We start from the raw sequence: 26,246 nt of genomic DNA, 5'->3' as shown, positions 1-26,246 counted from the left end.
ATCTATTTTTGTGTGTGTGTGCTAGTAGGTAGGCTGCAAATGACGGCCTGACTGGTGTTTTAAAATGGGTTGTATAGTGGCAAATCAAATGTTGTCATTCTGCTTATCCTTCCAAAGATTCGTGAAAGTTATAAACATGGCTGACGTTTACTATTAGAAATATCCCTGACAGGGTTATTATAGTTCATTTTAAACTAAAACCAAAAAATATATTAAATTCAATTTCATCACTTGAAATAAAATAAATATAAAAAACTTTTTTAGGTCCCAATATTTATTGTGTTCATATTGTATTGCAAAACACTTCTGCTGCTATTGAGGTGGGATGCGGGTAAGGATTCTTAAACATTACCATGTCACCGACATCTTTACTTGATAGCTGTTATTAAAATAACGCGATAGAAGCTGCCTCAAACTCAGAACTATAAAGAAATGAAGAATGTTGTGTCTGAAAGCTGTGCGTGCCGTCACCCCTCTGCCCGGCGGTAATGGTACTGTCCAACCGCGAGCGCAAAACACAGAAATAAAGAATAATGTGTCATTTTTATGTTTGTTCAAAAATCATATTCGGACGCAACATTCATCTACTTCAATATATAGTTCATATAGCAAATCGAACAAAGCACTGCAAAGCCTTACACGGAGAGTGGTTTAATGGTGCGAGAAAGTCAGAGATATAAACTCGCAATTGCGAGAAAAAAAGTCAGAATTGCGAGAAAAAAGTCAGAATTCTGAGAAAAAAAGTCAGAATTGCGAGAAAAAAGTCAGAATTCTGAGAAAAAAAGTCAGAATTGCGAGATAAAAAGTCGCAATTACCTTGTTTTATTTTTTATTCATTGGCGGAAACGGGCTTCCATAGTTTAAGCACTAAAATAGCTAAAACTAAAATAAAATTAGTATAAATCTAAAAAAGAAACCAATTTAGACATATACGAAATAAACTAAAAAAAAAAAAATGTAAAACTTAACCTAAAATTTAATTATTTTAGATTAAATTTAATTTATTTAAAATTAAATTAAATACTATTATAAAATATACAAATAAAAATGAAAAGCAAGTACAAAAAAATACAAAGTAATTCAAAATATTAATTAAAACCATAAAAGTGTCTTAATTATAATAAAATAACACAATCTGACCTAACAATTATGCAGCACATTTCAGCATGAATTATTTTATTAATCTGTCATAATGAGAGACAGTTACTAAATAATAAGACAATTATAAACTATATTGATTCCAACAACAAATCCACAGATCATAAAAGAAAAAGCAATATTACTCATTGTACATGCAAAGAAGACGTGACAAAAATAAATAAAAAATACCCATTTAATTTCAGAAAGAGTCAGAAAGAGGAGGAAAATGGTAATTTACAAACTTTAAAAAAAATTATGATATGACCACTTTAAATGTATTGATTGTCATTGATAAAACTGAGTTTATAAACTAAGTTTTCAATGTCATTAACCCTGCATTCACCCTCACATGCTCAATCAGTTGTTGTTCTCAGTATGGACAAAATAAGCTGTTGATATTTCACAAACAATGGTACCACTCCCCGCTGTCCTGATCCCAGACCATCCTCTTTAAAGAATTGAGTCATATAATAGACCTGTGATGTAGTACCAGCACCTGACCATTGAAATGTAACATGCTACGAGGCCTCCAACCACTTTTGTCTTGTGTGATATTGACTCTGAACCTGACCCTGTTAATAAAGACTTGTGTGATTGCATGAAGCCCTACAGCATCACCTGACTGCAAACTAGTCTCGTTCACATTCTATTTTGGGAAGAATGGAAATGGTCAACATCTTAGCGGTGCAATAACATTCACTCACTTATCTTGGGCACAGGTATACTAATTTTGTACTGACTTTGTGCAGTTGTTGATTTGACACCAATAGTTTTGGTTTCCCTTTTTGCTTATTGCTTTTATAAAACAGTATATATGAGCAATTTCACACAAGAAGCCGTGTGATATCGCTCTATAACAGCCTGCTGTGATTCGGCTGTAGACACGAGATGCATGCATTTTACTAATGTTTCTCTATCACTCTCTCAATACATAACCCACACGGAGGCTATTCTCAGTCTCATTAATGTCAGCAGAATTATTCAGTACCTCAACAATGGAGTTAATCTAGCTATTGGTTTGAGAGTGTTGTAAACAGCTGTTTTATTGTGTGACACTGACCTCTTTGTTCAGGCTGAATGAGTTATGTGAGTGTGAGAGTCATCACAAAGCTTTGTGCATTATCCACCTTTTTCCTACGCCCCATGACACTTTGCGCAAATTATGGGAGTAACTTCCGTTCACACTGTAAACAATCAGCAAAAGGTTCGCTCTGTGAATGCAATAACAAGCATTTTCTAAACACTGGGTACAATAAGGTGACATTATTTTACTCACCCTTCAACCATCCATCGATCATTAAAAGGAAATTTAACCCTTGTGCATCAATAACAAAAAGTTACACTTAGGTCCATAGTTTAGACATAGACCTAGTTTACAAAAATGTCCATGACAAAAAATGGTCATAAAAATGGTAAGCTTGGGAGCACAGACTGAAATTTGGTCTCATTGTAAAGAAGATCCATGACAGATTTTTGTTGAAGTAAAAAAAGTTTAAAAAGTGAAATAAAAAAAAGTTATACAAGTTTATGACAATGATTTATGAACAATATTTTATATTTAATTTTATGAATATTTTATATATGAAACATGTTGAACTCTAACCCTGCTAGAAAATCTAAGCCATAAATCTAAACAAGTTGTGTTCCAAATTTGAGGTTGATATCTCAAAAAATTAACTTTCAGTAAGATTTTGTTTGGGCGCTTTTTTCATTTACTTACAGCGGAATACAAAGGAAGCATGAAAATAATCAGGAGGAAAATAATGCAGCAAGCTGAAAAGAGCTATTCTAGATATTGTTGTTATATCACATCACATTAATATTGTTATTCTCCTGACTTCTGAAAATAGAAAATGAACGAAAATTTACAGCCCATTCAGTCAAAATGACGGATAAGGATTATTTGTAGCGCAATCTTATGATTTGAAATGATTTGTTACAGTCTTTTTGAATGGAACCTCTCTAAACCGGAAGTTCCTCGCACAATTTAAAACGCAGTGGGCTCGTTAGGAAAAAGGTGAATATGGGCGGTCGGATCATGACATAATAGAGATAGCAATGACACCTTCCCTTGCAAAATTAAAGTGTGTGAAAATGTATTAAATGTGCACCTGTAGTATACTTTAATCTTAAACCTTAAAAGAATATTTCATAATCATTTTTGGTTGATTTGTACCCTTTTAAGAGGGCAGCATTTCAACAATTATTCACAGGTGAAGCAACATCATGGATCAAGGTTGAATCACTATTGAATTTTGTTTTGATTTTTCAAATGGAATCAATGTAAATATGGCAATGTTGTTTCAATTTCTCTTCAATATCTTGTTAAACTTTCAGTTTTGACATACATCTTTTTTTTTTTTTTCAATGTTAAAACAGCAGCTGACAGTGCTGTATTTCAACTACATTTCAGCACTGAAGGTCAGTGGGAAACACTTTAATTGCAAAAGAATGGGAAACAAAAGGAATACATGAAGTTCAAGGTATGTTGCGAAAAAGGAGGTCATGGGCCCAGTCCACTTTGACATCAGTGCTAAGCCGCTGACCTTTGTGCCATGTGGGCTCATACACACCTGGTCCTGGAGTTCCCTGTCAAAAACAGGCAAAATGGCAAGGTTATGAGACTTTTAACTTAATTTCACTCAAAAACATGTACTTCCTTCCTATATATGATGGTCAATACACTGGCTGTGGTGTTTTTTGGCCTTAACACTGCTTCTGCTGTTGTAATGGAGCTTACAGAGTGCACGCTGTACAGCCGTGGTACAGTAGACCTAAAGCAGGAAGTGACTGCAATGCCTGTGCTTGGCCTTGGGTTGTAATGTCCAGGTGCTGGTCCCTCCTTCTAAATCCGTCAGTGGAAGTCAATGCAACAAAAGAGAAATTACAGTGTTATTTAATTTTTATAATTTTGGACCAAATCATTTTAAATCACCATCCTCTTCCATTATATGGAATAGAGCAGCTAGGACATTCTGTTAAACTTCTCCTTTTGTGTTACACCAGACTGAACTATTTATTTAAATTAGAAGATTTACTCAAATTAGAAGATGAAAAGCAAATCATCAACTTTAGCTTTAATGCATAAAAACCAATAGGCCTATTTATATGCTTTCAAAAGCATAGTTAAGAAGACGCCTGTGTTACAAAAGCTGTCTACTATCATTATATGTCATTTGATTCCACCGGCGGCCTCACTTGATCCAGCTGGCCTGTGCTGTGGTGTGTGTGTGTGTGTGTGTGTGTGGTGGGTTGAACTGTGCCGGAGGTGTTAATGCTGGCTGCAGGGGAGCTCGCTTTCCTCTGCCTGCTTGCCTATGAGGTCAGCTTCCGATGGTTTTAGAGCCCTCATGCCATTGCACCCTTCTTCTATGGGACGGCCAGCCAGCTCGACATTCCCCTGGATAACAGCGGATAGCTGTGCCATACTGCACATGTCTGTAGAGGCACTGAGCTATTATTTAATTAAGGGTGTGAGTCCTGTCCGGAAGAGCCAAATTCAACAGCCTCCACCCCAGCTACTCACAACTCAGCAAAGAAAAATACGATATTAGTAATTAAAAAAAACTATTTCATTATATTTACAAATGTTGGATCTGTGAAGGCCAAAAGGATCCAGGAATGATCTCAGTGGTTCTCTTAGGTATCATTTCGGTTAAATGGAGAAGAATGTTCTTACACCTTTCCCCTGATAGAAATACCCTGGCAATTTCTAAATGTCTCCTCTTGAGTTTTAAAGACAAGAGATAGTTTTCTAGACATTTTTCATCAACTAACCTGAACTATGCTATCCACATTCATTTTATAGCTCTATATGCTTACTTTATGCCAACAACTGTCTTATTACTTGTGTCTATTTTTATATCTCCTAAGAGATGCTATCAGAGGGTTCTGAGATTAGCACACAGCCTGATGTTACAGTCCAACAGCATTGGGACATGTCACCGTTTGAATCACTCCGCTTGTCTGTTTTTGTATGTTGCAGAAAGACTCATTTCCTGATAATTTACTCACCCCTCACCCATGTCAAATGTTCATATCTTTCTTCAGTCAAAAAATAAATTAAGGTTTTTGAGGAAAACATTCCAGGATTTTTCTTCATATAGTGGACTTCAATGGGAGGCGACGAGTTAAAGGTCCAAATTGCAGTTTCAAAGGGCTCTGCACGATCCATCTGAGGAATAAGGGTCTTATCTAGCGAAACGATCGGTCATTTTCTAAAAAAAAAAAACATTTATCTACTTTTTAACAACAAATGCTCGTCTTGCACTATAGCTCTGCAATGCACATGCTTCACGCATTGCGTAATCACGTTGGAAAGATCACATGCAGTTAGTTCATCGTCTGTATATTTTGGTTCAAAAAAGGTGAAAACTCCATCTCATTTTTTCCGAATTTCTTTGCACATTCACATAAACACTGGGTCAGTACTTCCGCCTACATCACACATGCTAGTGCAAGACGAGCATTTGTGGTTTAATTTTTATTTATTTTTAATTTTTTGAAAATGATCGATCATTTCGCTATAAGACCCTTTTCGTGTAAAGCTTTTTGAAGCTGCATTGAAGCAACAATTTGGACCTTCAGCTCGTCAGCTCCCATTATATGGAGAAAAAGCCTGGAATGTTTTCCTCAGAAATCTTAATTTCTTTTCGACTGAAGAAAGAAAAACATGAACATCTTGGATGATTTGAGGGTGAGTAAATTATCAGGAAATTTTTATTCTGGAAGTGAACTAATCCTTTAAACAAGGATTCATTCAGAAACAAAACAGGATATCAGCAGGGTTGTGTTTACCTGCAGCCAAATAAGACCAACAGCACTCTTGTTCATGTCATATTCTGAATAATTTTTTGGAAGAAACTGAAACCTCAAAAAGACTAGAATACCTGACTTTTTTTTTCTTTTTTACAGATTTTTGGCCAATTTACAGTCTGGGAGTTTGGAGTCAATGGTACTTGCTGAAATTCAGAGTCAGTCTGCAGATTTTGGCAGAAAATTGCACATCTTTTAGATTCAGACTGTGACTCTATCCAGTCAGAAGTTTTCAAACATGGCACATGTTTCTTCATAAGTTTATTGTGTTCAGAAAGACTTGAACGTTTGGTAGTGTGTGATCCTCACTCATTTAGTGTATGATGCCTAGTATAACCATTTACAAAATCGGCAAGTGTATGATGTCTAGTGTTTTAATATATGTTCAAAAGAAGTGTTTTGTGTATTACAGTCTTAAGCAATAAAAGATCATCCAGTGAGTAATAGAATTTGGCTGTCTGCTGTTGATCTGTCATCTTAAGAATAAGCTTGAGGTTTCTTAGCTACTTAACCTTTGACAAAACACTTGTCTTACATGACACCCTCTTACAACCACACAAAGCTCTAATGTTCAGCCTAATGAGACCCAGAGGATGATTTAGCATCCTCACTGTTCCGTCAACACCAGACAGCTGCCAGCACAGCTCGAATAACCAGCCAACACGCCACTGAAGCCATGGTGCATGAGATGCAACACTGACGCACAGCAGTGAAACTCACTCACAGGAAACTAGATGCTTTAGAAAACATTCTGGGCAAAAACAGGAAAAGCATTTAATATACACATAATAGGTTAGGTTGAGATTGTTATGGTGAAACCAGACATTACCGGGAGAAAGCTGACCCTCTGTACCACTGATCGGAACATCACGTGTCTGCAATAAGAGACCAGTGTCATAAGAGAAGACAATAAAACCGTGCAGTGGAGGAGAGGAAAGAGTTAACAGACAGGTGAAACACTACAGGTCTCAACAATCGGTCAGATTTGTACTTGCTCTGCTAATATTTTATTGGCCCCATCACAAAAATAATGCATTGTATTTATTTATTTATATTCTCATTTGTGGTAAAATGGGTAGTTGACATGAAATTTACAGCACTTTTATCGCTTTCATGTCATGTGACCTTCTATAATTCAGAAGGCTGTGGAGTACTTGGGTAACTGTATTTCATACCATTTTGTGGAACTTGTATAATACTGAAACTGAATGCTTCTTCTTTTACTCAATCACATTTTTTAAGAAGTAGTCATACCTTTCAGTTTCAACGCATTTGACTGGTCATTATGAAGCAATGTGTCCTCTCATTTCTTCTATTTAGTGGAAAAATCTCCACTGTTTCTTGATTTCATCAGTAAATTTCCAAAACTAAGAAAAAGTGTTAACTTTTTATTTAAGGCCTTTAAGAACAATTAAATTGAATGTTAGATATTTGGCTAGATACTTCAACGCTCTATTGATTAATTGTCCAAATTAGTTCAAATATTTACTGAACTGGAGTTTTAGGATCTGAATGTTCCTCTACATTTAACCAGTGTTAAAGGTGTAAATTAAAATCAAAATATATATATTTTAGCTACTTTAGTATAATTTAAAGCTTGTTTAGTCTTATCATTTTAAGCTATCATAAGGCCACAGCTCACAAGTTGACCCTGGCTGCCTGGTTGAGAACCACTGCTCTAGAATTCATCTAAAACATTTAAACAAGTCTACAACTTTTAAAAGCAAGTCTTGCAGCATTTAAACTGAACTAGTGATCACAAAGTTTATTTAAAATGTTCACAAGTTACAGGACCTAAGATAACTTATATGTCAATTTTAACCTTAACACTTTTTTGTCAATTTATGGTCAATTTATGGTCCCCACAATAAAAAAGTAACAAATAATTTGCTATAACAGCTGGAAATGACATGTTTAAATCAGCAACAGTGTTCAGGTAAGTACATCACAGAAAGCCAGAAACACATGGATTTGAGCAACAAGTGCAAATGCAATGGAATGTGCCAAACTGTCAGACTGGCCCAAGCCATTGGATCATCCTTTTAGTTGAGGCCTACACTAAAGCATCTAAAGGCCATTCTGTGAACTGCCTGAGATTAAGGAAGAAACCAAGTATGAGATGGAAAGACATGTGTGATGTTCTTTGACTAGGAGTGTGTGAAAGCGTGTGATGGCTACTCACTTGCAGGGTGATTTGGGGACAGGCTTCTCCGTAACATCATAATGACCGGGTGAGAGGTTAATATCCTGCGTTAAACACACACAAACACTACATCAACCAATTGTTTTGACACACTCATTCACATACTGAGTGTGAGCTCCAGCCACTGATTATCACATAAATATTTTGCCTGTTTTTAGTGTCAGGTACTAAGAAACTTCAGCGTAATGCTGTTTACACTAAACGTATATATACATGTCATGGACTATAAGGCAGAATGTTGTAGCCACCTCGAGGAACAATTTAATGCTTAGAAATGATTGGGTTCAGGGGTGCAAAAAACAACTATTTGTTTACATTCAGCTGTCTTAATTAAAACTCCGTCACATTGTAATCTGGGCAAAGTTATAAAGCATAGAAACCAATTCGGAGCAGTTGTATTATTACCTCATCAGCTTTTTGAATCAATTTGTTGAAACCTGTAGACCAGAAACACCTACTGGCTGGAAAATGTAGGCCTACTGTTCAACAGCAGACCATTGTCCAATTGATCATATGCGCTTGTTCCGTTCTGTTCGTTTTCCCATGTCAACGTGCGCTTGACTGTCTAACTGTTAAGAAGGTTCAGTTTTTAAAAATGCATCTCAAAACTCTCACATCTCACTGCACTATCGTGCTTTTAACAGTAAAAAGCATTCTGTGTGATTCATGTGGACTGCATTCTTTCAGCTCACTATATTTTAGGGAAGTCATGGCCTAATGGTTAGAGAGTCGGACTCATAACCCAAAGGTTGCGGGTTCGAGTCTCGGGCCGGCAGGGATTGTAGGTGGGGGGAGTGAATGTACAGCGCTCTCTCCACCCTCAATACCACGACTGAGGTGCCCTTGAGCAAGGCACCGAACCCCCAACTGCTCCCCGGGCGCCGCAGCATAAATGGCTGTTCACTGCTGTGTGTGTGTGTGTGTTCACAGTGTGTGTGTGTGTTCACTGCTGTGTGTGTGTGTTCACTGCTGTGTGTGTGCACGTTGGATGGGTTAAATGCAGAGCACGAATTCCGAGTATGGGTCACCATACATGGCAGTACTTCACTTCACATTTTGTTCTGTGTCGGCCCTGCATTTTTTCCATTTCACTGCACTGCACTTTTTTTTTTTTTGCTTGTTTGTTTGTTTGTTTCATTTCACTCCACTGCACTGCGTTCATTCGGCTCACTGGGTGTTTCTGAAACTACAGGCACTTTTGACTCTCCAAAATGTAATAAAGAAATCAACCCCTGTGACTTTTAATCTGGAACATGTTTATAGTTTTTCAACTCATTTTTCATACAAAATGTCCTTACGTTACAATAACGCTCATTATATACATTTTTCTTTTTTAATTTCTATAAAATGTAATATATTTCAATAGCTTTTTCAAATTTTGTGCAGATTTTTCAAATACTGATATTAAAAAGTAATATACAAAATAGGGGATTTCATGGTTTTCTCTATGCCATGTAAAATTTTGACAGTAACCTGAGATGTCAATTGTTTCCATACACACTAAAGATAACATATTTAGCTTTTTGACAGATGTTGCCATTTCAATGTGTAAATCATCTCAACTTAAGTGTTAAAATATTAGGTAAATATGAGGTAGTGAGGTGGCCCAATCTGCCAGCAATGTGCTCTGCTAATTTCTAGACTTGTTTGTCTTTGATGAGATGTCATAATAAAAGCCTTTTTTCATTGTTGAAGGACTCAAAAGTGCAGTAGCCCCTCACAAAGATCCAGGGAGCGTGGTTGGATCCACATCTAGGGGGTGGAGATTGGTAGGTTTAGGGGTGGAGATGGGTGGGTTTAGGGGTGGGGATGGGTGGGTTTAGGGATCCTGGGATGGAGACGGGTAGGTTTAGGTAAATGTAAGGTGGGAGGAGTTGGATCTAGATCCAACCACGCCCCCTGGATCTTGTGTTCTGCAGTGAGGAAGTGTGGGACAGGCACATTTAGTTGAAAAAAAAAGATCAGTAAATAATACAAAAAAAATTAAGATGCTGTAAATTAATATGTATATTAAACAATTGCATTTGAAATAAAGTCAAATTGTAATTCAATTATCTTATTTTACGTATCTCAACATTGTGACCAGAGTTGTGGGACATGAACAAAAATGGTGTTTGGACCTATAAATGCTTCATAATTTTATATTAAGTCACATTAATCATTATTTATATTTTTTGTCAAGGTGTGTAATGATATGAATATGAATATATTTATAAAGCATCATATGACAGATTTTAACATAAATCTAAAATTTCACTGCTGGGACTTAAAAGTGCCCGTAGATGCAGAAAAACCCGTGCAACTGACCTACAAACAGTAAACCTATTCCGTGTGGACAGATGGACTAGTAACACGCTATCATGAGAGACTGTCACAAAAATGTATATTCTCATCGAATTGCGGGAAAACAAGATAAACATGATTTCACCAAGTGCAGCAACATCCATATTGATCCTGGAACAACATTCCAATCAACCAATCAGAATTTATGGATACATTTACAAGAAATGTCAATTTTAGCCTTACAACTAGAGTTAGGTGCTTCTACACCCTTGTTATCCAACCATCATTTCCCTCGGATTTTAGGCATATATTATGGATAGGGTTAGGTTTAGGGGTAGGGATAGGGTTAGGTCTATAGGTCTTTTTGGACAAACATTTTGATCCTGGATCAACAAAAGATGTCTTGCTTGACAAAATCACGGTGACCGGAAAAGAACCATGGAAAGGGAAATGTCACCCACATAAAAAAATAAAAATAGGGGCATACATGGTTACTGACATTGAGAATTTAGAAATGTGTTGAAATGCTGGTGATGTCAGGGAACAGGCCAGGCCATCACTGATTTCGGTGACTGACTGACCTTATCCCTGAGGCCCAAAGTGTGGATGTCTGGTCTGGGGCAGCTTTTGAAAGAGCAAGATGCCTGGCGCCGCAGAGCCTCATTGGTTGAGTCGGTGAAGTTATATGCCCCAGGCAATAGCATGTCCCCTCGACATACAGTCGACATGAGGGTTTTTCGCTCAGGGCCTTTAAAGCTATACGTCCTAGGCACAGGGTTAAGTCCTATCTCCTCTATGAAGTCCCGAATGTGGTAACTGCCAGGAATGGGATAGTCCTGGTGGAAGAAAGAGGAGACCTCTTTTACGCCAGTTTCACGCCTAACATGATTCCTTGGGTTACTACACTGAATATTATGTGTATATTATGTGAAGCCCAAAGTTTAAGAAACGGCTGGACTGAAAACAGCATTGTATTGATAGTAGGTTTATAATACTTTATTTCATGGCAAAAATAAACTCGACTTGCAGCTGCTGCTTATGCAGGCAGCGTGAAAGCTGTAAAAGCTGTAACCTGTTAATATGAGAACCAAAATAAATACAAGCTGCTTTCATGCGTGGTTTGAAACAGGCCTTATTTTTGAGACAGAGGCCACTTGTACACCCAAAATGCACATAAATGTCATAAATGTTTCAGAACAAGTGCTCGTGTTAGTTTTAACTCTTTGCTGGATATTTAGTAAAATATCACCTACCTTTATAGCGTTTCTCCACCAGCCACTTCTGTCAGTGTACATTTCTTTCTGTTTCAGAATAAAAACAACTTTTTTTTTTTTCAGAATACTTTGATGAATTTAAGTTTAAAAGAACATTTTTTTTTAAATAAAAATCTTATGTAAAATTATAAATGTTTACTGTCACTTGATAAATTGAATGCATCCTTACTTAGTAAAAGTATTAATAAATGAAAAAAAACCTTTGTAGGTGCACATTGATCCAACTCAGATCAAACACACCTTAACAAGTTAATTAAGGTCTTCAGGATTGTTAGAAAATTACTAGAAGGTGTGTTTGGTGAGGGTTGGAGCTAAACCCTTTAAACTCTGCAGGACTGAAGATCCCTGCACAATAGAGAAATATTGTCTTCTATAAATGTGTAGTAAAATGTGAAAACTTACCCCATCTATACATTTTCCTTTGGGTAATGTTTTCTCTCTTCCTGTGGTCATACTTCTGTCGTTCCTGTTTGTCTTCTGTAACAGACACTTCAACGACAAGAAGCGTTGCTTAGATACTAACACTATTTAACTATTAATCAAGGGTACTGAATACACAAGTTCTGCTATTTGTTTGCTCCCTTATTCTTTAGTTACATTTACTGATTTTATTTGATATTGTAAAAATAGAATCCAGTTTGTACATCAAAATTAATTTCTTATCATTTTTTTCCAGACTAGATCATCTGAGCTGCTATTTTACTCATTCTGTATGCACATATGTGACCCTGGACCACAAAACTAGTAATAAGTAGCATGAGTATATTTGTAGCAATAGCCAAAAATACATAGTATGGGTCAAAATGATTTTTCTTTTATGCCAAAAATCAGTAGGATAGTAAGATCATGTTCCATGAAGACATTCAGTAAATTTCCGACAGTAAATATATCAACATTTAATTTTTGATTAGTAATATGCATTGCTAAGAACTTTATTTGGACAACTTTAAAGGCGATTCTCTCAGTATTTAGATTTTTTTGTACCCTCAGATTCCAGATTTTCAAATGGTTATATCTCGACCAAATATTGCCCTAACAAACCATACATCAATTCTCAGTTTCAATGAATTGACCCTTATGACTGTTTCTGTGATCCAGGGTCACATATGTGTCTGATTCAATTTCTCATAAAGAATCGTAAATAAAAGTTCTCCAAAAAAAATCAGCCAAACTTTGAACGGGATATATTGAATCTAGGTTGCTGAAACGATATAAAATAATTTTATTTATATAAATGTTGTATGCAAGAGGCGTGTGACGCATGTGTTTGTCACACATGAATAACAGCAGAGAAAGCTGCTCTCTCTGGGAGTTTAGGGCAGAATGTTCTGCTCTGTTGCTAGGTGACCAGGAACACATGCAAGGAACTAACTAAGCAACTGAAGGGCCCAGTGTTCACTGTTTGTCAGAGCTGTCTCCCGTACCAGTGCACTTCAACACTGACATACCGTGAATAACCAAGCCATGCTTCACGGCGTACTGCTATTATTGTAAAGAGCTCATGAAAAAAAAAAAATCAGTGTAACATTCTCATACTTTTGCTCTGTATTACCCAAAAGTGAAAAAGTCTAGAAAATCTTTATCAAATGCATGCATGATGCTTTATAGGTGTCTAATAACTTAGCTAATATTGTGTAACACTAGGTCTTAGTACAGCATAAACACTCCAAAAATACATAAAAACAACTAGCCCCACAGCTAAACTTCTGAATAACACATATTTATATTCAACGGAAAAATGACTTACAACATTTGTCACTCAAGAGTACTTTAATGAGCTTTTTTGACATGGAGGCCTCACCCCAATCCTATCCTGTGAATACACATTTGTCCAGCTGACTCAGAGATGCATCGAATAGTGATTTACAAATGAATCATTTCAACTATTACAATAAATATTGTAAACATCTCGGTTAAATTAGCGGTTTCAAACCACTAAAAATCAGCTCTGGGATGCATAATGATTAACGTAAGAGTTTTTAATTAGAGGGCTAAAAGACGCATTGCAAACAAATAAACTTTTCAGTATGGGTAAACAGTACATTTTATTGGAAAACAAATATACATCTTGGAATGGACTATCTGAGGCATGACAATGCCATTAAGCGGCTTGAAAAAAAAAAAAAGAAACGAAGAAGAAAGAAAAAAAAAAGTGTGAATAAGTGAATAAAACATTAAAAAGCATTGTAAGATTCAAAGAAGTTCTTGGTATAGAACAGCAGATACAAAAAGAGTTTATGTACGAGTATCTTGTAGATACACCCGTGTCTTTTTCTTTTTTTTTTCTTTTTTTTGCAGTAGTGCAATGCTGAGAAATTTCATATATATATATATTATATACTTTGTCCATAGTCCATGCAGAGTTACTCCTCTACATCGATTCCATGCCAGCGTCGCTGCCAAGAGACAACCAGCTGGCAGGACTCCACTCTTGCTACGCATGAGGAGGGCAGACAGACGTGACGTGAGGTTTTTTTGCACGTCACAAGCCCCTCTTCGCGGCAACAAGCACCTGATCGTGTATCCGCACCGCCACTCCAAAAACACGATGACAGCAAAAGAAAGGGACATGAGGACTGAAGATCCTATGCAGTTTACATGCAGTTCCTTTGGATAGCCGGGAGGAGGTAGGGGAGGGGACTTAACGTTTTATAGATAAATTAAACAGAAAAAAGACAAATTATTTATAGAAGAGAGAGGATCTGTACAAGGCCTTCATTTCGCCGTCATCATCTGTACAAATTCTGTGGAGACAGAGAATGTGTTCATTTACCAAAGATGGCAAAATTTCATACGTGAAGTAAAGTTGCATCCTGACACAACGGCAACAAATGACATTTTGCTGGTTGGGTGGTAGCCCTCCCAAAGTGGGCAAATCTTATTGGCCCAAAAATCCCAATTTAACAAACCACGTTCTGATAAGCAGTGATTGTGCATTCCCACTTTTATTGAGGACAAGTTGTTATAAATCAACTTCACAATGAACTCACCTTCGTAGTTAACCTGTCCATCTCCGTCAATGTCTGCTTCTCTGATCATCTCATCAACCTCTTCGTCGGTCAACTTCTCTCCGAGGTTTGTCATGACGTGACGCAGTTCAGCTGCACTGATGTAACCATTCCCATCCTAAAGCACAGGATATCCAGGTCAGCGACTGCACGTGACTTTATGTGTGGCGCTATTCTGGAACGGGACGAGCTTTACCTTATCAAAGACACGGAATGCTTCTCTGATCTCCTCCTCGCTGTCTGTGTCCTTCATCTTCCTCGCCATCATGGTCAGGAACTCTGGGAAGTCTATCGTCCCATTTCCTGTGCAGAAAGCAGAAGTATTTATTTAGACAAGCCCCAACTTTTAACATTCAACACTTGGGTCGAGGATGGATGCATGCAGTCGTCCTTACCATCAGCATCCACTTCATTGATCATGTCTTGCAGCTCAGCCTCTGTTGGATTCTGTCCGAGCGAGCGCATGACAGTACCCAGCTCTTTGGTTGTGATGGTGCCATCGCCGTCCTTGTCAAAGAGTGAGAAAGCCTCTTTGAATTCTGCGAAGGGTGATAGATAAATGAAACAGGACCTTGTATTAACAGAATCTCCCAAAGATAAACAAACACTGAACACAAAGACACACAGAGGAACCAGTGGGGCCAGTTCCGAAGAAGGGATGCCCTTCTTTACACATTCACTTCCAAAACAAGCTTTTTCAGATATTAATGCAAAAGAAGCTTGAAGCCATAGAGCATTTAAAGTCCACATGAAACATACTGACTTTGTTTACATGAACACATGTTCCTGGTCTTAATGAACAATCGATTCATCAGTGCCTGTTGTTCTAAAGAAAACAAATGTTTTAGCTTTTCGGCTGACATCATAAATCCATCAGGCTTCATTCTGGAAAATTACAGCCACTTTTACAAATCAAACCAACAACATCCTGATGTATATTTGCTTTCACTGAAATTCATGCTGCATTCAGAAAAACATAATTTTGGAAGCAAAGAGGTTGCAAACCAAGTACCATGTTGGCTTTAAAATTTAGGATCAGAGACACAACTATAGAAAGCAACAGCAAAGCTGTCCATACAATGAACATTACAGTGTGCACAAAAAAACAAAAACTCTGCATACATGACTGAATTGCTACAATAGTCTGTAATTATCAGTTTATTACACAAAGCACATGCAGGAAGAACATGTAACACCCAAACTAGAACAGACTTAAATTACTAAAATGGAAAACAAAAGTCCCAGACATCAATTCCTCTAAAGAGAAAAGTGATGCATCTATGTAAAAATGCCACTGGCTGCTAAAACGGCCTGTCCCCGCGCAAACAAAACCTTACCCTGCTTCTATGCAAACCATCGACTCTGAGGCATGGTTTCTATTGAGATCCATCACTTGTGACATCACTCTGTTCCTATGGAGACCTGCTGAACCATATGGAGATCCAATGCTGTGACCCCGTTGAGCTGATATAAGATCTAGACTTCAGAGCAGTATGGAAACACTGTCATGACCTCACACGATCTCCAGGGAAGCACGCTTCAGTGACTAGGTCTCGATGGATAAACCACCATGACCTCACTGTCGCTATAGTGACCGACCACAATGACCTAAATGGTTTCAGTTTGAGGCTCTCAACTGTAATCGCACAACCACGAGTAAAACATTAGTCAAAAAACAAAAGCCGTGTGTACTGAAAGTGAGAGGTTTTCATATCCATTTTCTTCCAACGCATTTAGAGTGGATTGGATGGCCTTTGCACATAACACCAGAAACATGAACCCCAAAATATTTCTGTTGGCACAATTCTACCTCACATAAGATATACAGAGAAAAAAACGCATTCAGAAATGCACAAAAATGTAACACTTGGCCACTAAAGTTTCCAAAATAAGCCCAAACACCCTAGAAATGCATTAAAATGACAGCATGTCCCACCTGTACAAGTCCATCATGATACTAGAACCTGCAATATCAGGTCATAAATGACTGAATGAACCAGCGCCTGGTGAAAGAGTAACTTCACGTCAAAGCCATGGAGATGTTCAGTCCAACAGGGGACACACCCTTGTTCCTCGGTGCCTGCAGTTACTAACTCTCTCCAACAGAGAAGAGGGTGTGCTCATCGAAAACTACAAGCCCTGGGAATTACTCATTCACTAAGTCTTAAACACTGGTGTTACAGGCTTCCCACCACAACAACCTGTCCATTCATTCAGGGAATGTGTCCCGACAGAGTCTCAAGGCTCGCCATAAAAGGAAATAAGATAAATCCACAGAGAGAGGGGGGCGGAGAAGGGGGTAAAACCACCGAATCCACACCACCGGCCACGTGCAAGTGGACAGGAGGGGGTATATCTTACCGGCAATCTGCTCTTCTGTCAACTGGTCAGCCTGCAAAGAAGAAAAAGAGAAGACGCACACTGAAAACGAGGATGACACCTCATCTAAAAATGTACAAATCAGCCATCAGAAAACATATACTGATCCACTATTAATTATAATATTGGTGGCTTAAAACACAGACATCACAAAAGATCTGATTCTCTTCTATTAAAGGAATAATTCAGCCCAAAACTAGACAGAATGACAGCCTCTGTCACCTTTCACTTTCATTATGTGTGTGTGGGCTGTTAGACCCTTACATCTCCTTTTGTCTTCCAAATTAGAAAGTCAATCAGTCTTATGAATTTGTAGCAACATGAGAGTCAATAAATGACAGTTTTAATTTTGGGGTGAACTATCCCTTTAATACCAAACTGCAGAAGGTGGCGCAGCCCCTCTCCACTGCTCGTTAAAGTCTTTGTACTGCTTTATTCATTTAAAGATGGTTAAGTTAAAAGACCCCAGACGTCAAATGCTTTCCATATATGTGTATATATATATAGTATATATATTCAAACATGAGCTAAAAGCGCGAGAGAAATGCGCCATATTTGCAGCTGACGCGCCTGTATTCGCCATCAATGAAGCTTTTCCAAGCTGTTGCTTTACATTATTACAAGTTACAGCAAGAACTGAATATTTAACTTGATGTTTACATACGAAATTAAATGTCTAAGCCTACATAAAACCACGGCAGAAGACTGCCTGTTACTAAACCATATCACTCCCATACATTAAAGGAAAATTATACACAGCCATTCAATATCAAGGCACAGTTTGCTGACTGTAACGCGCATTATTTTACATATGCTGACTATAATAACTGCATTTTGCACTAAATAAACAGTGACGTTAAAATATAACAGTTTTTACTCACCATCGCGCTGTTTTATCAGATGTATCTCCACACAGAACAACAGTCCGCAGCTGGCAAACAAACAGGATGCACTCATACAGAGCAAGACGCGCCTTTAATGGTCGATTATAGACTCCTCCCCCTGCTCTCTCTACATCCGCCAACACACTTCCTTCCCTATCAGAAACGATCGTCAAAAATATCACTATTGTGATGCCTGAACGTGCAGTACAGAGTACCGTGGATCTTATACGATAGCGACGTCTTCAAATCGCGAAGATGTGTCATATGCAGAGAGGTGGACCTGTTTTTAGTGGAACTAACTAACCGGCGGACTCATACATTCTGCTAGAGTGTGATGCGGCAATAGCAGTACTGTACGCTATGGCCAGGAGAGGCGGCTTCTGATTGGTCCTTTCGCAGCCGCAATGCGTCACTCGCTAAGATCCGAGTAGAGCTGCATTCACTCACTACACATCAGGGTCAGAAAATAACAGGAATGCCATGGAAAGTGACAAATTTAATCAACTATTTAAAATATTAGGGGGGGAATCTATGATATGTAATATTTTGTATATTTAGTAATATTATTTTCTAGGCTTATCACATTAATTGTGTGTTGCCCGAACATAAATTGTTATGATGCAATGAAAACTGTCTTGAAAATCGACACCCTAATATTGCCTATTAATAATTAATTTTTGACACTACAACAAGTCATGCACATGGAGATAGTGTAGCATTTAAGCATCAAGTGATCTAAGACACATTTAAAGCTTAATTTTTTATTTTTGATGATATAAAGCAATCAAGTTAAATAAAAGATAGTTAAACTGAGCAAATGATTCACTACAATCATTACGAGTGGCAAGCAATGTGGAGAAGCAAAAAATGTCCACATATTCAGGACTGAGCCCCATAATACATTATTAATCAAATCATCAAAAAACATAACGATCAACCGCTAATCTGAATATTGTGGGGAACGTGTCGTTATGAATGCAACTTGAAGAAAAATGTATTAAATGTAGCCTATAGGCCGGGCATATTAGTAGGCTATAGAGCATTGCATGTAATAGTATGCCTTTAATGTAATCAATGAAATAAAACATGGTTGAACTAATCCGGCTCTGTTAAAAGGATTTGAACATTAGTTATGGAGTGCAATCCACTTAATTTCTTTATCAGATTGATTTGGCAAGGTTGGCCCACTGCAAGCTTTGCAGAAAGTCTGCCTACAATGTTTTATATACGTCATGAAGAATAAAGCATTTAGAAGCATTGGCAATTAAAAGCCCCCGTAACGATTCAGATCCCATTAATAGTACATATAAATCAACTAGAATAAAATTCGGCTTGATTGCAATTAAACTGTATGGTTATGGAGATATAAAACATCTCACTGTATTAGATCCATAGCTCCTCGTAACAGGTTATGCACAAGTGACTGATGGTGACTGATATGTGTATGCTTTCGGCGTGCATGCAATCGAGTGTAACATCAGCTGAGACAGGCTCATCTAGCGATATGTCAGATGTGGCATAAGGAGCAGCAGGTTTGTGGGCACACGTACAGTAGACGCTAGGCCTGCTTGTGCTCACTGAATGCATGGGAGTATCTGATGGCCTGCTTCTCTATGCTTGGCTGCCTGGCTCTCTCTCTCCCACTGGCCACCTGTCTCTGGACCAAACCCAGGGAAGCTGCAGGTGGGAGAGAGTGGAAACTCCAGGGTCAGTTTGAGAGTAACGCAACAGGCCTCGTAGCAAAACTAACTAGCAAGTCATGACTGTTTCTTTAAAACAGGAAGGAACATTGTCATAGATTTTCACAGTTGAAATCATGTTGGTTAGAACTGTTGTTAATGACATCAAGCAGGTTGTGGAGTGATAACTTCTGCTAATTAATCCATTCAAGATCAAATTAATGTCAAATTACAATCATGGCATCTGAGGAATGTTTCGCTATTGTTGTATTTTGCGGGTTTCCTTACTAGCAAGTATGCACACGTGCATTCTTCAAAAACACAGTTTTAATTCTCTTAATATACTGAAAGATGCAGAATGAAATTGATTATTTATGGAATGAAAGATCACGAGTTGCTTACTTTGCTCAAGCGCATGATCTATTTAAGTTTTATAATCACAGGTTGAGAGCTGTAGTTCCAAGCACACAACTTTGCGATGCCTTTTGCGAATATTCGTTAGAACTATGGATTTTGGAAACGCCGAATCATTGAACTGTGTTGATAATGATGGAACTTGTGACCATAGTTGGCTAATACGCTTTTGAGAAATGCACCTCTGGTTTGGAATATACATAAGTGCAATTAAAGCATGACAGAATTTTCATTTTAAACTATCCCTTTAAACTGACCATAACATGTTCCCAGATTGCATAATTAACATGAAATTGTTGGTTCATAAATAGATGCAAACATTCACACACAAACAAGAAGCTTACAATCCACACCCAGCCATAAGCATAAACACACACAGACACACACATACAGTACACAAGCACACCATTTAGCAATCCTTATAAGTAACTGCTTCAGTGTCCACTTGGCACTTGCCACCGTCTCTGCTGCCTAATCCCCAACACAGTGGCGTCTATTCATTCAAATCTGCTTTTCTACCCTGGGATTGCAACTCAGAGAAGATTATGCAACAAAGAAAGGAGAAACATCATAAAGGGCCTTGCTATATTAATCACAAGGTGCAGATAAGCTGGGTTCAGAATGAGCATGAATGCACAGTCTTGAAGAAGAAGAAACAAACATATTTGTAACAATGGCTAAATGTTAACATGTTGTAAGGCTTTCTGTGTATTATAGCTTTGAATGAGATACTCTTGTTTAATTTAAACAGCAAACCAGTGTGTTCATAATTAAGATAATACATTAAAATAATATTGTAAGATAATATTGCTATTAAACTGATCTTGCCTTCTGATTGGTCAATACATAATTCCAGCCTTGCTAAAAAAAAGTTATATTTGTCTTTATATTTTATGTATGTAACCTATAAAAAAAAACCAATAAGGCACTCAAGGTTGTGCTGTATTGTGAATATAGTCACCTGAGCTGTTCCGTCTCACGCTTGAGGTATTCGGCCAATCACAACAAAGACTTTTGTTATTAATAGATTTTAAATTTATGTTTCTGGGTGTTGACTGCAATACAGAATTCCATTCCATCAGTGACCAGTGAACAGATTTACTTATTAAAATAACGATTAGCCTACATAAAAAGTCCCATAAAGTCATAACGAAACAGAAGAAGACAGATATTTTCTTTCATATTGTAACGAAACCGATTATCGAAGCAGGGAGGTCGAGACTTGGTTTTGTACATTGATTGGATTGAGCTAAATCTAAATGCGTGCTTGCAGTCGATTGTATGAAACGGGGCAAAGTTAAACCAGACTAAATGAGATGTCTGTCGTTTCACCAGATTACAATTACACGGTTAACAAAATGTAAAAAATTAAACATGCATGGATTAATCATTCACAATAAAACCAACAACATTCATCTAGAAAATAAAAGTGAAAATTTATACTTGCCTACTTTAATTTGTAATATATTATCAATATATACCTGTCGCTCTGCCCCAACACCTATTCTCTGTGACGTCTATAGATAAATGAAAATCTAATTAAATTCATATGCTTTTGAGAGCAATATTGTCATGAAGGCACCAATGTGGGTGTTAAGAATTTCAGTCTCGAGCTATTTTGAGTTAATGTGGCAGTATGCATGTTTGAACGTAAACCTGCATGACTTGTTTGCCCTACAATAGTTTTGGGTGGTGCTTGAGCGATGGTAACATACGTGGGCTGGAGTGTGAAGGCAAGTCATTTATGTAGCCTATATACTTCTCTAAATGTGTTGTTCTCTTCAAATGACTCACTCTTCCATGTTTTTTCAAGCCCATTTATCCGCTCGGCGCTTGGCTCTTCTCTTGTGAAGCATGCAGAAATGTGCCACTTCAAGGAAGGGAGGCCTTTTCTGCCACAGAATATTTCAGATCTTAACAGAGTTCTCATACCTTGAGCATGTCTAGGCAAGACAAGGCAAGACTACACAGGGTCAGGCACTCAAAATACATTGCAGAGCACCTCTTTACAGGAAGCAGACTGCATATTTCTCCTCAAATGATGAGAACCGCGAGGCGCGCTCAGGTTTGTTCGCTGCAGGAGTCTTCATCAGAGGGCTTGTGGGAGTGGATACTGAGGCCAGAGCAGGTGTCTGGGTGTAGATGTCCGCCTGTGTAACTGGAGGTTGTGTCGTCTTTAATTTATGAAGCCTGACAATGCTGGAGGGGATAGAGTTGGTTTTCAGGGGTGTATGAGGATGTTAAGCTCAGCAAGAATGTATAGTGGTGGTTTCAGATGGTAATACCATGGTACTTTTGATTTGTACCATGGTATTTAATGATTAAAATATTCATGTAGCATGTTTACATTTTACTGCAAGAATACCATCCAAAAAACAAGCTATTGTGGTCAAAAAATTAAGAATACTTGGTCAAATTTTAGTGTACGGACCAATTCTCAGTTGCTTATTAGCATAATTAACACACTGGCGGTTAAAGCACATATTCTGCATGACCATATTCTACATCCTTAATCTTACCCTATACCTAAACTTAACAATTACCTTACTAACTATTAATAATCAGGAAATTAGGAGTTTATTGAGGCAAAAGTTAAATCAAGTTAATCCCTCGTTTTAGTTAAATCATGGTCACAATTTACAGTAACTAAATTAAAACAAGGGTATAAATTAGTACAGTGTAGCCACTCATTTAGCTCCTACAAGCTTCTTGTAACAAGGACGTACAATGATGGTATCAGATGGTAATAACACGGTACTAAATGATTAAAATATTGATTTAGCATGGTTTTTATCTACTCCATAGTACTATACAATGTATAAAAAATACAGAGATCTGCATATGATATGCAGGGTACATCAAACAAGATATTGTGACCATGAATGAAGAATTTGTTCCCATGATCGATTTTATTAGTTTCCTTGTTTTAGGTAAATTGTGGTTAATTTGTATTAATTCATTTCCTTGCTTTGCCATGGCTTACAATAAGTAAATTAAAATGAGGGAACAAATTAGTGCAATGTGGCCACTTATTTACCATTTACAATGCAGATGGTAATACTATAGTATTTTTGATTTGAACCATAATAATAATTAAAATATTCTTGTAGCATGGTGTTTGCATGCTGCTCTAAGAATACCATGGCACAATGTCTCAAAAATACAGCGCCCCATATGACATGCGGGGGACGAAAACAAGATATCGTGTCCATGAATTAAGAATTTGTTCCTTTGACTTATTAATTTGTTCCCTCGGATAATGTACATTGTGGCCACATTATACTAATTCGTTCCCTTGTTTTACTTAAATCATGGACAAGTTAAATGAGGGAACAAATTAATACAATGTAGCCACGTTTTACATAAAAGGGGTGATATGATGCGATTTCAAATTGTCCTTTCTCTTTGGAGTGTTACAAGCTGTTTGTGCAAAGATAAGGTCCCTGAAGTTGCAAAGACTAAAGTCTCAAAACCAAAGATTCTTTATAAAAGTTAAGGCTCGACCACACCCCCCTAAAGAGGCTCATTCAAACATGCCCCCACATGTCTATGTCACGGTGTGGGAAGATTTGCAAAACACTGCCCAAATGTATACACAATGAAAGGGGGGTGTGATTTTTATTCTCGCAGTAGTATTGTTGCTGCCGCCAGCGCCATGTCCTGGAGACGTTGTGTTTCGTTCGTGAAAGCGAAACTAGTTTTGTTTGGGCTTTCAAAAGAGGACACAACTAGAAATCAGTGGTTAAGTTGTATGTACAACACTGTTCCAGAACAGTTCAACCCAAATTTTATAGTCTGTGCAGCGCATTTTACGGAGGACTATTTCCTGCACCTGGGAGTAGCCTGCCAGCTATGCTCAGGCTGTTTCTATAAAGTGGGGCAATTCCAACTTTGCAAGAACAGTCTGGCGCTTCATATCATATTTAAAGAATTTTCCACTGACAATTCAAACGCACGTTTTGAGCTGTGTAGAGTAGTGCTTGTTGTTTGTCGTTTCTCCGATCACAAATGCAGACATGGTAATGTTTTCCAAGTAAAAAAGACAGTATAAGTCATTATAATCAGTAATTATGTCCCGACTGGATGCAACACATATACCTCGTTTATAATGGGTTTTATTGTTTTTATGTCATCGCACATGGCATCACAATACGGTAAGGGGAGTAACATTTCCGTCTCACGCTTGAGGTATTTGGCCAGTCACAATGCACTGGATAGCTGGCCAATCAGAGCACACCTCACTTCTCAGAACGATGAGCTTTTCAGAAAGGTGGGGCATAGAGGAGCAACAATAATGTACAGTATGTGGAAAATTATGTGTTTTTTTGCATTACATCAAATAAACAAAATAATGTTCTTTTTAGCAACATCATATGACCCCTTTAAATAAAATGAGGGAATGAATACTACAACATGGCCATTTATTTAACTCTTACTTCTATGAGAACAGTCGTGTATCATACGGTAATACCATGGTATTTTTGACTTGTACCATGGTAACAAATAATTGAAATATAATTGTTTTAGTTAAATTATGGCTACAATTTAAAATACCTAAATTAAATCAAAAGAAAGAAATAGCACAACGTAGCCACAATTTAAGTAAAACAAGGGATGAATTACAACAACGTGGCTACTTGTTTAGCTCTTATAAGAACATATAGAAGTGGTGGTATCAGATGGTAATACCATGGTATTTACATTTTTATGCACTATATCTCTTCTTGTAGTTTAAACAGTAGAGCATAGCGCTAGCAAGGTCATGTGTTCGATTCCCAGGCAAAACAAGAATGCAAAATGTGTTTGAATGCAAATTAAGTAGCTTTGGATAAAAGCGCTGTTAAATGCATAAATATTACTGTAATTTAAAACAAGGGAACAAATGAGCACAACATAACCATGATTTCACAAAAACTACAAAATTACTACAACGTGATCATGATTGAACTAAAACAAAGGAACAAATTATTACAACGTGGCCATGAATTAATAGGAAATGAATTAATTTGTGTCTACAATATATTTATCTTCCCATGCTGGTCTTCGTACAAAAACATACTTTTTTATTATCGATCCTTATGTCTGCTGAGTTGTGTGAGTCTATTAAAACCATTAATCTTATTTGGATCTACTTACACATTCAAAGTGTTTGCCTGCTTTTCCTCTCCTCAAAATATTCAAATAACTATTTTATGAGAGTTCTGGCGTTTGCGGTGGATGGACTAGTGAGGTTCGTGAGGCTTGACGCATGACGGCTCGGGATCTGCCGCTTTTGGCTGAATGCTGTGCCGCTGGACGCGGCGAGGTTCGACTCGTGACGGCCTTGGATACTGCTCTCGGCCGGCTGGTGTGCCGCTGGGTGCGGTGAGGCTCAACCCTTGGTGAAAGAGTTTTTACTCCTTATTGATTCCTTGAATCTGTCACAATTTGTGTCTAGCCCTACTCACAATTTGGGTCACACATTAGATTTAGTGTTGTCGTATGGCTTCCCAATAACAAATTTGAGAGTGACTGATGCTGCCTTTTCAGACCATTTGCCAATTGTGTTTGAATTTGTCTGTGTTTCCACCACCTCTACTTGCTCTCAGTCTGTAAGCTACTCTCGTTTTATTCAGCCACTCACTGCCAGTTTATTTTCAGAGCACTATCTAGCAAACTTTGCAGATGCCGCCTCTTTCGACAAATTAGACACGGAAGAGATGTTGCAGGTTTTTACTAATTCCTGTTCCATTTCTATTGATTCTGTTGCTCCCCTTAAGCCAAGGAAATCGGAGAGAAACAACATTTCTCAGCCTTGGTTAAATGCAAACACCCGTGCTCTCAGACAGGAGTGTCGTAAGGCAGAGTGAAAAAATCTCATATCAGTGTTTAAGGCGTGTTTAGCTAGTTATCAAAAATCAGTCAAAGAGGCTAAGTATGATTTATTTTCTAAACTTATTACTGAATATGTGAATCGACCGAGGATGCTGTTTAAGACTTTTGATCTGCTACTAAATCCCGTACCTGCCCCGTCTCTTGATCCATCTCGGGAGATCTGTGAGAACTTTTTAAAATTTTTTAACAACAAAGTACTGGATATCAGAGCTTCTATTAAGCCATCGATATTTGATCCTCCACTGAGCTGTTCACCTACAGAGTTGTTAACCTGCTTTCACCCCATTTCCTCT

General features: G+C 37.7%; 2 protein-coding genes across 2 annotated transcripts; both read right to left on the bottom strand.

The window, feature by feature from the left end:
- Positions 1-3,618: 3,618 nt before the first annotated feature.
- Positions 3,619-13,161, bottom strand: stpg4 (sperm-tail PG-rich repeat containing 4; the record flags this gene model as incomplete). The annotated part of the gene is given in 9 exon segments (XM_079436639.1): positions 3,619-3,729; positions 3,881-3,985; positions 6,785-6,830; positions 8,138-8,202; positions 11,023-11,277; positions 11,695-11,742; positions 12,118-12,181; positions 12,183-12,204; positions 13,140-13,161. Coding segments are annotated over 9 exon segments (738 nt in total).
- Positions 13,162-13,469: 308 nt separating this feature from the next.
- On the bottom strand, positions 13,470-18,106 carry LOC306882112 (calmodulin-1). Its single transcript, XM_079436590.1, has 6 exons — positions 17,984-18,106; positions 17,085-17,115; positions 15,119-15,262; positions 14,920-15,026; positions 14,706-14,841; positions 13,470-14,459 (listed from the first exon to the last, which is right to left on the bottom strand). Exons 1-6 carry the CDS (start codon positions 17,984-17,986, stop codon positions 14,431-14,433), a joined length of 450 nt encoding a protein of 149 aa, XP_079292716.1. The 5' UTR covers positions 17,987-18,106; the 3' UTR covers positions 13,470-14,430.
- Between the last annotated feature and the right edge of the window lie 8,140 nt (positions 18,107-26,246).

Source organism: Barbus barbus (genome assembly GCF_936440315.1).
Source record: "Barbus barbus genome assembly, chromosome: 16".
Lineage (NCBI taxonomy): Eukaryota > Metazoa > Chordata > Actinopteri > Cypriniformes > Cyprinidae > Barbus > Barbus barbus.
This window is presented reverse-complemented; position numbering and strand designations above follow the sequence as displayed.

Excerpts from the sequence above, each read along its gene's own strand:
- LOC306882112 (XM_079436590.1), bottom strand. Across the intron at positions 15,263-17,084 it reads GACAGAAGAGCAGATTGCCG|AATTCAAAGAGGCTTTCTCA; the intron begins GTAAGATATACC and ends CACCCTTCGCAG. Across the intron at positions 14,842-14,919 it reads CATTCCGTGTCTTTGATAAG|GATGGGAATGGTTACATCAG; the intron begins GTAAAGCTCGTC and ends CCTGTGCTTTAG.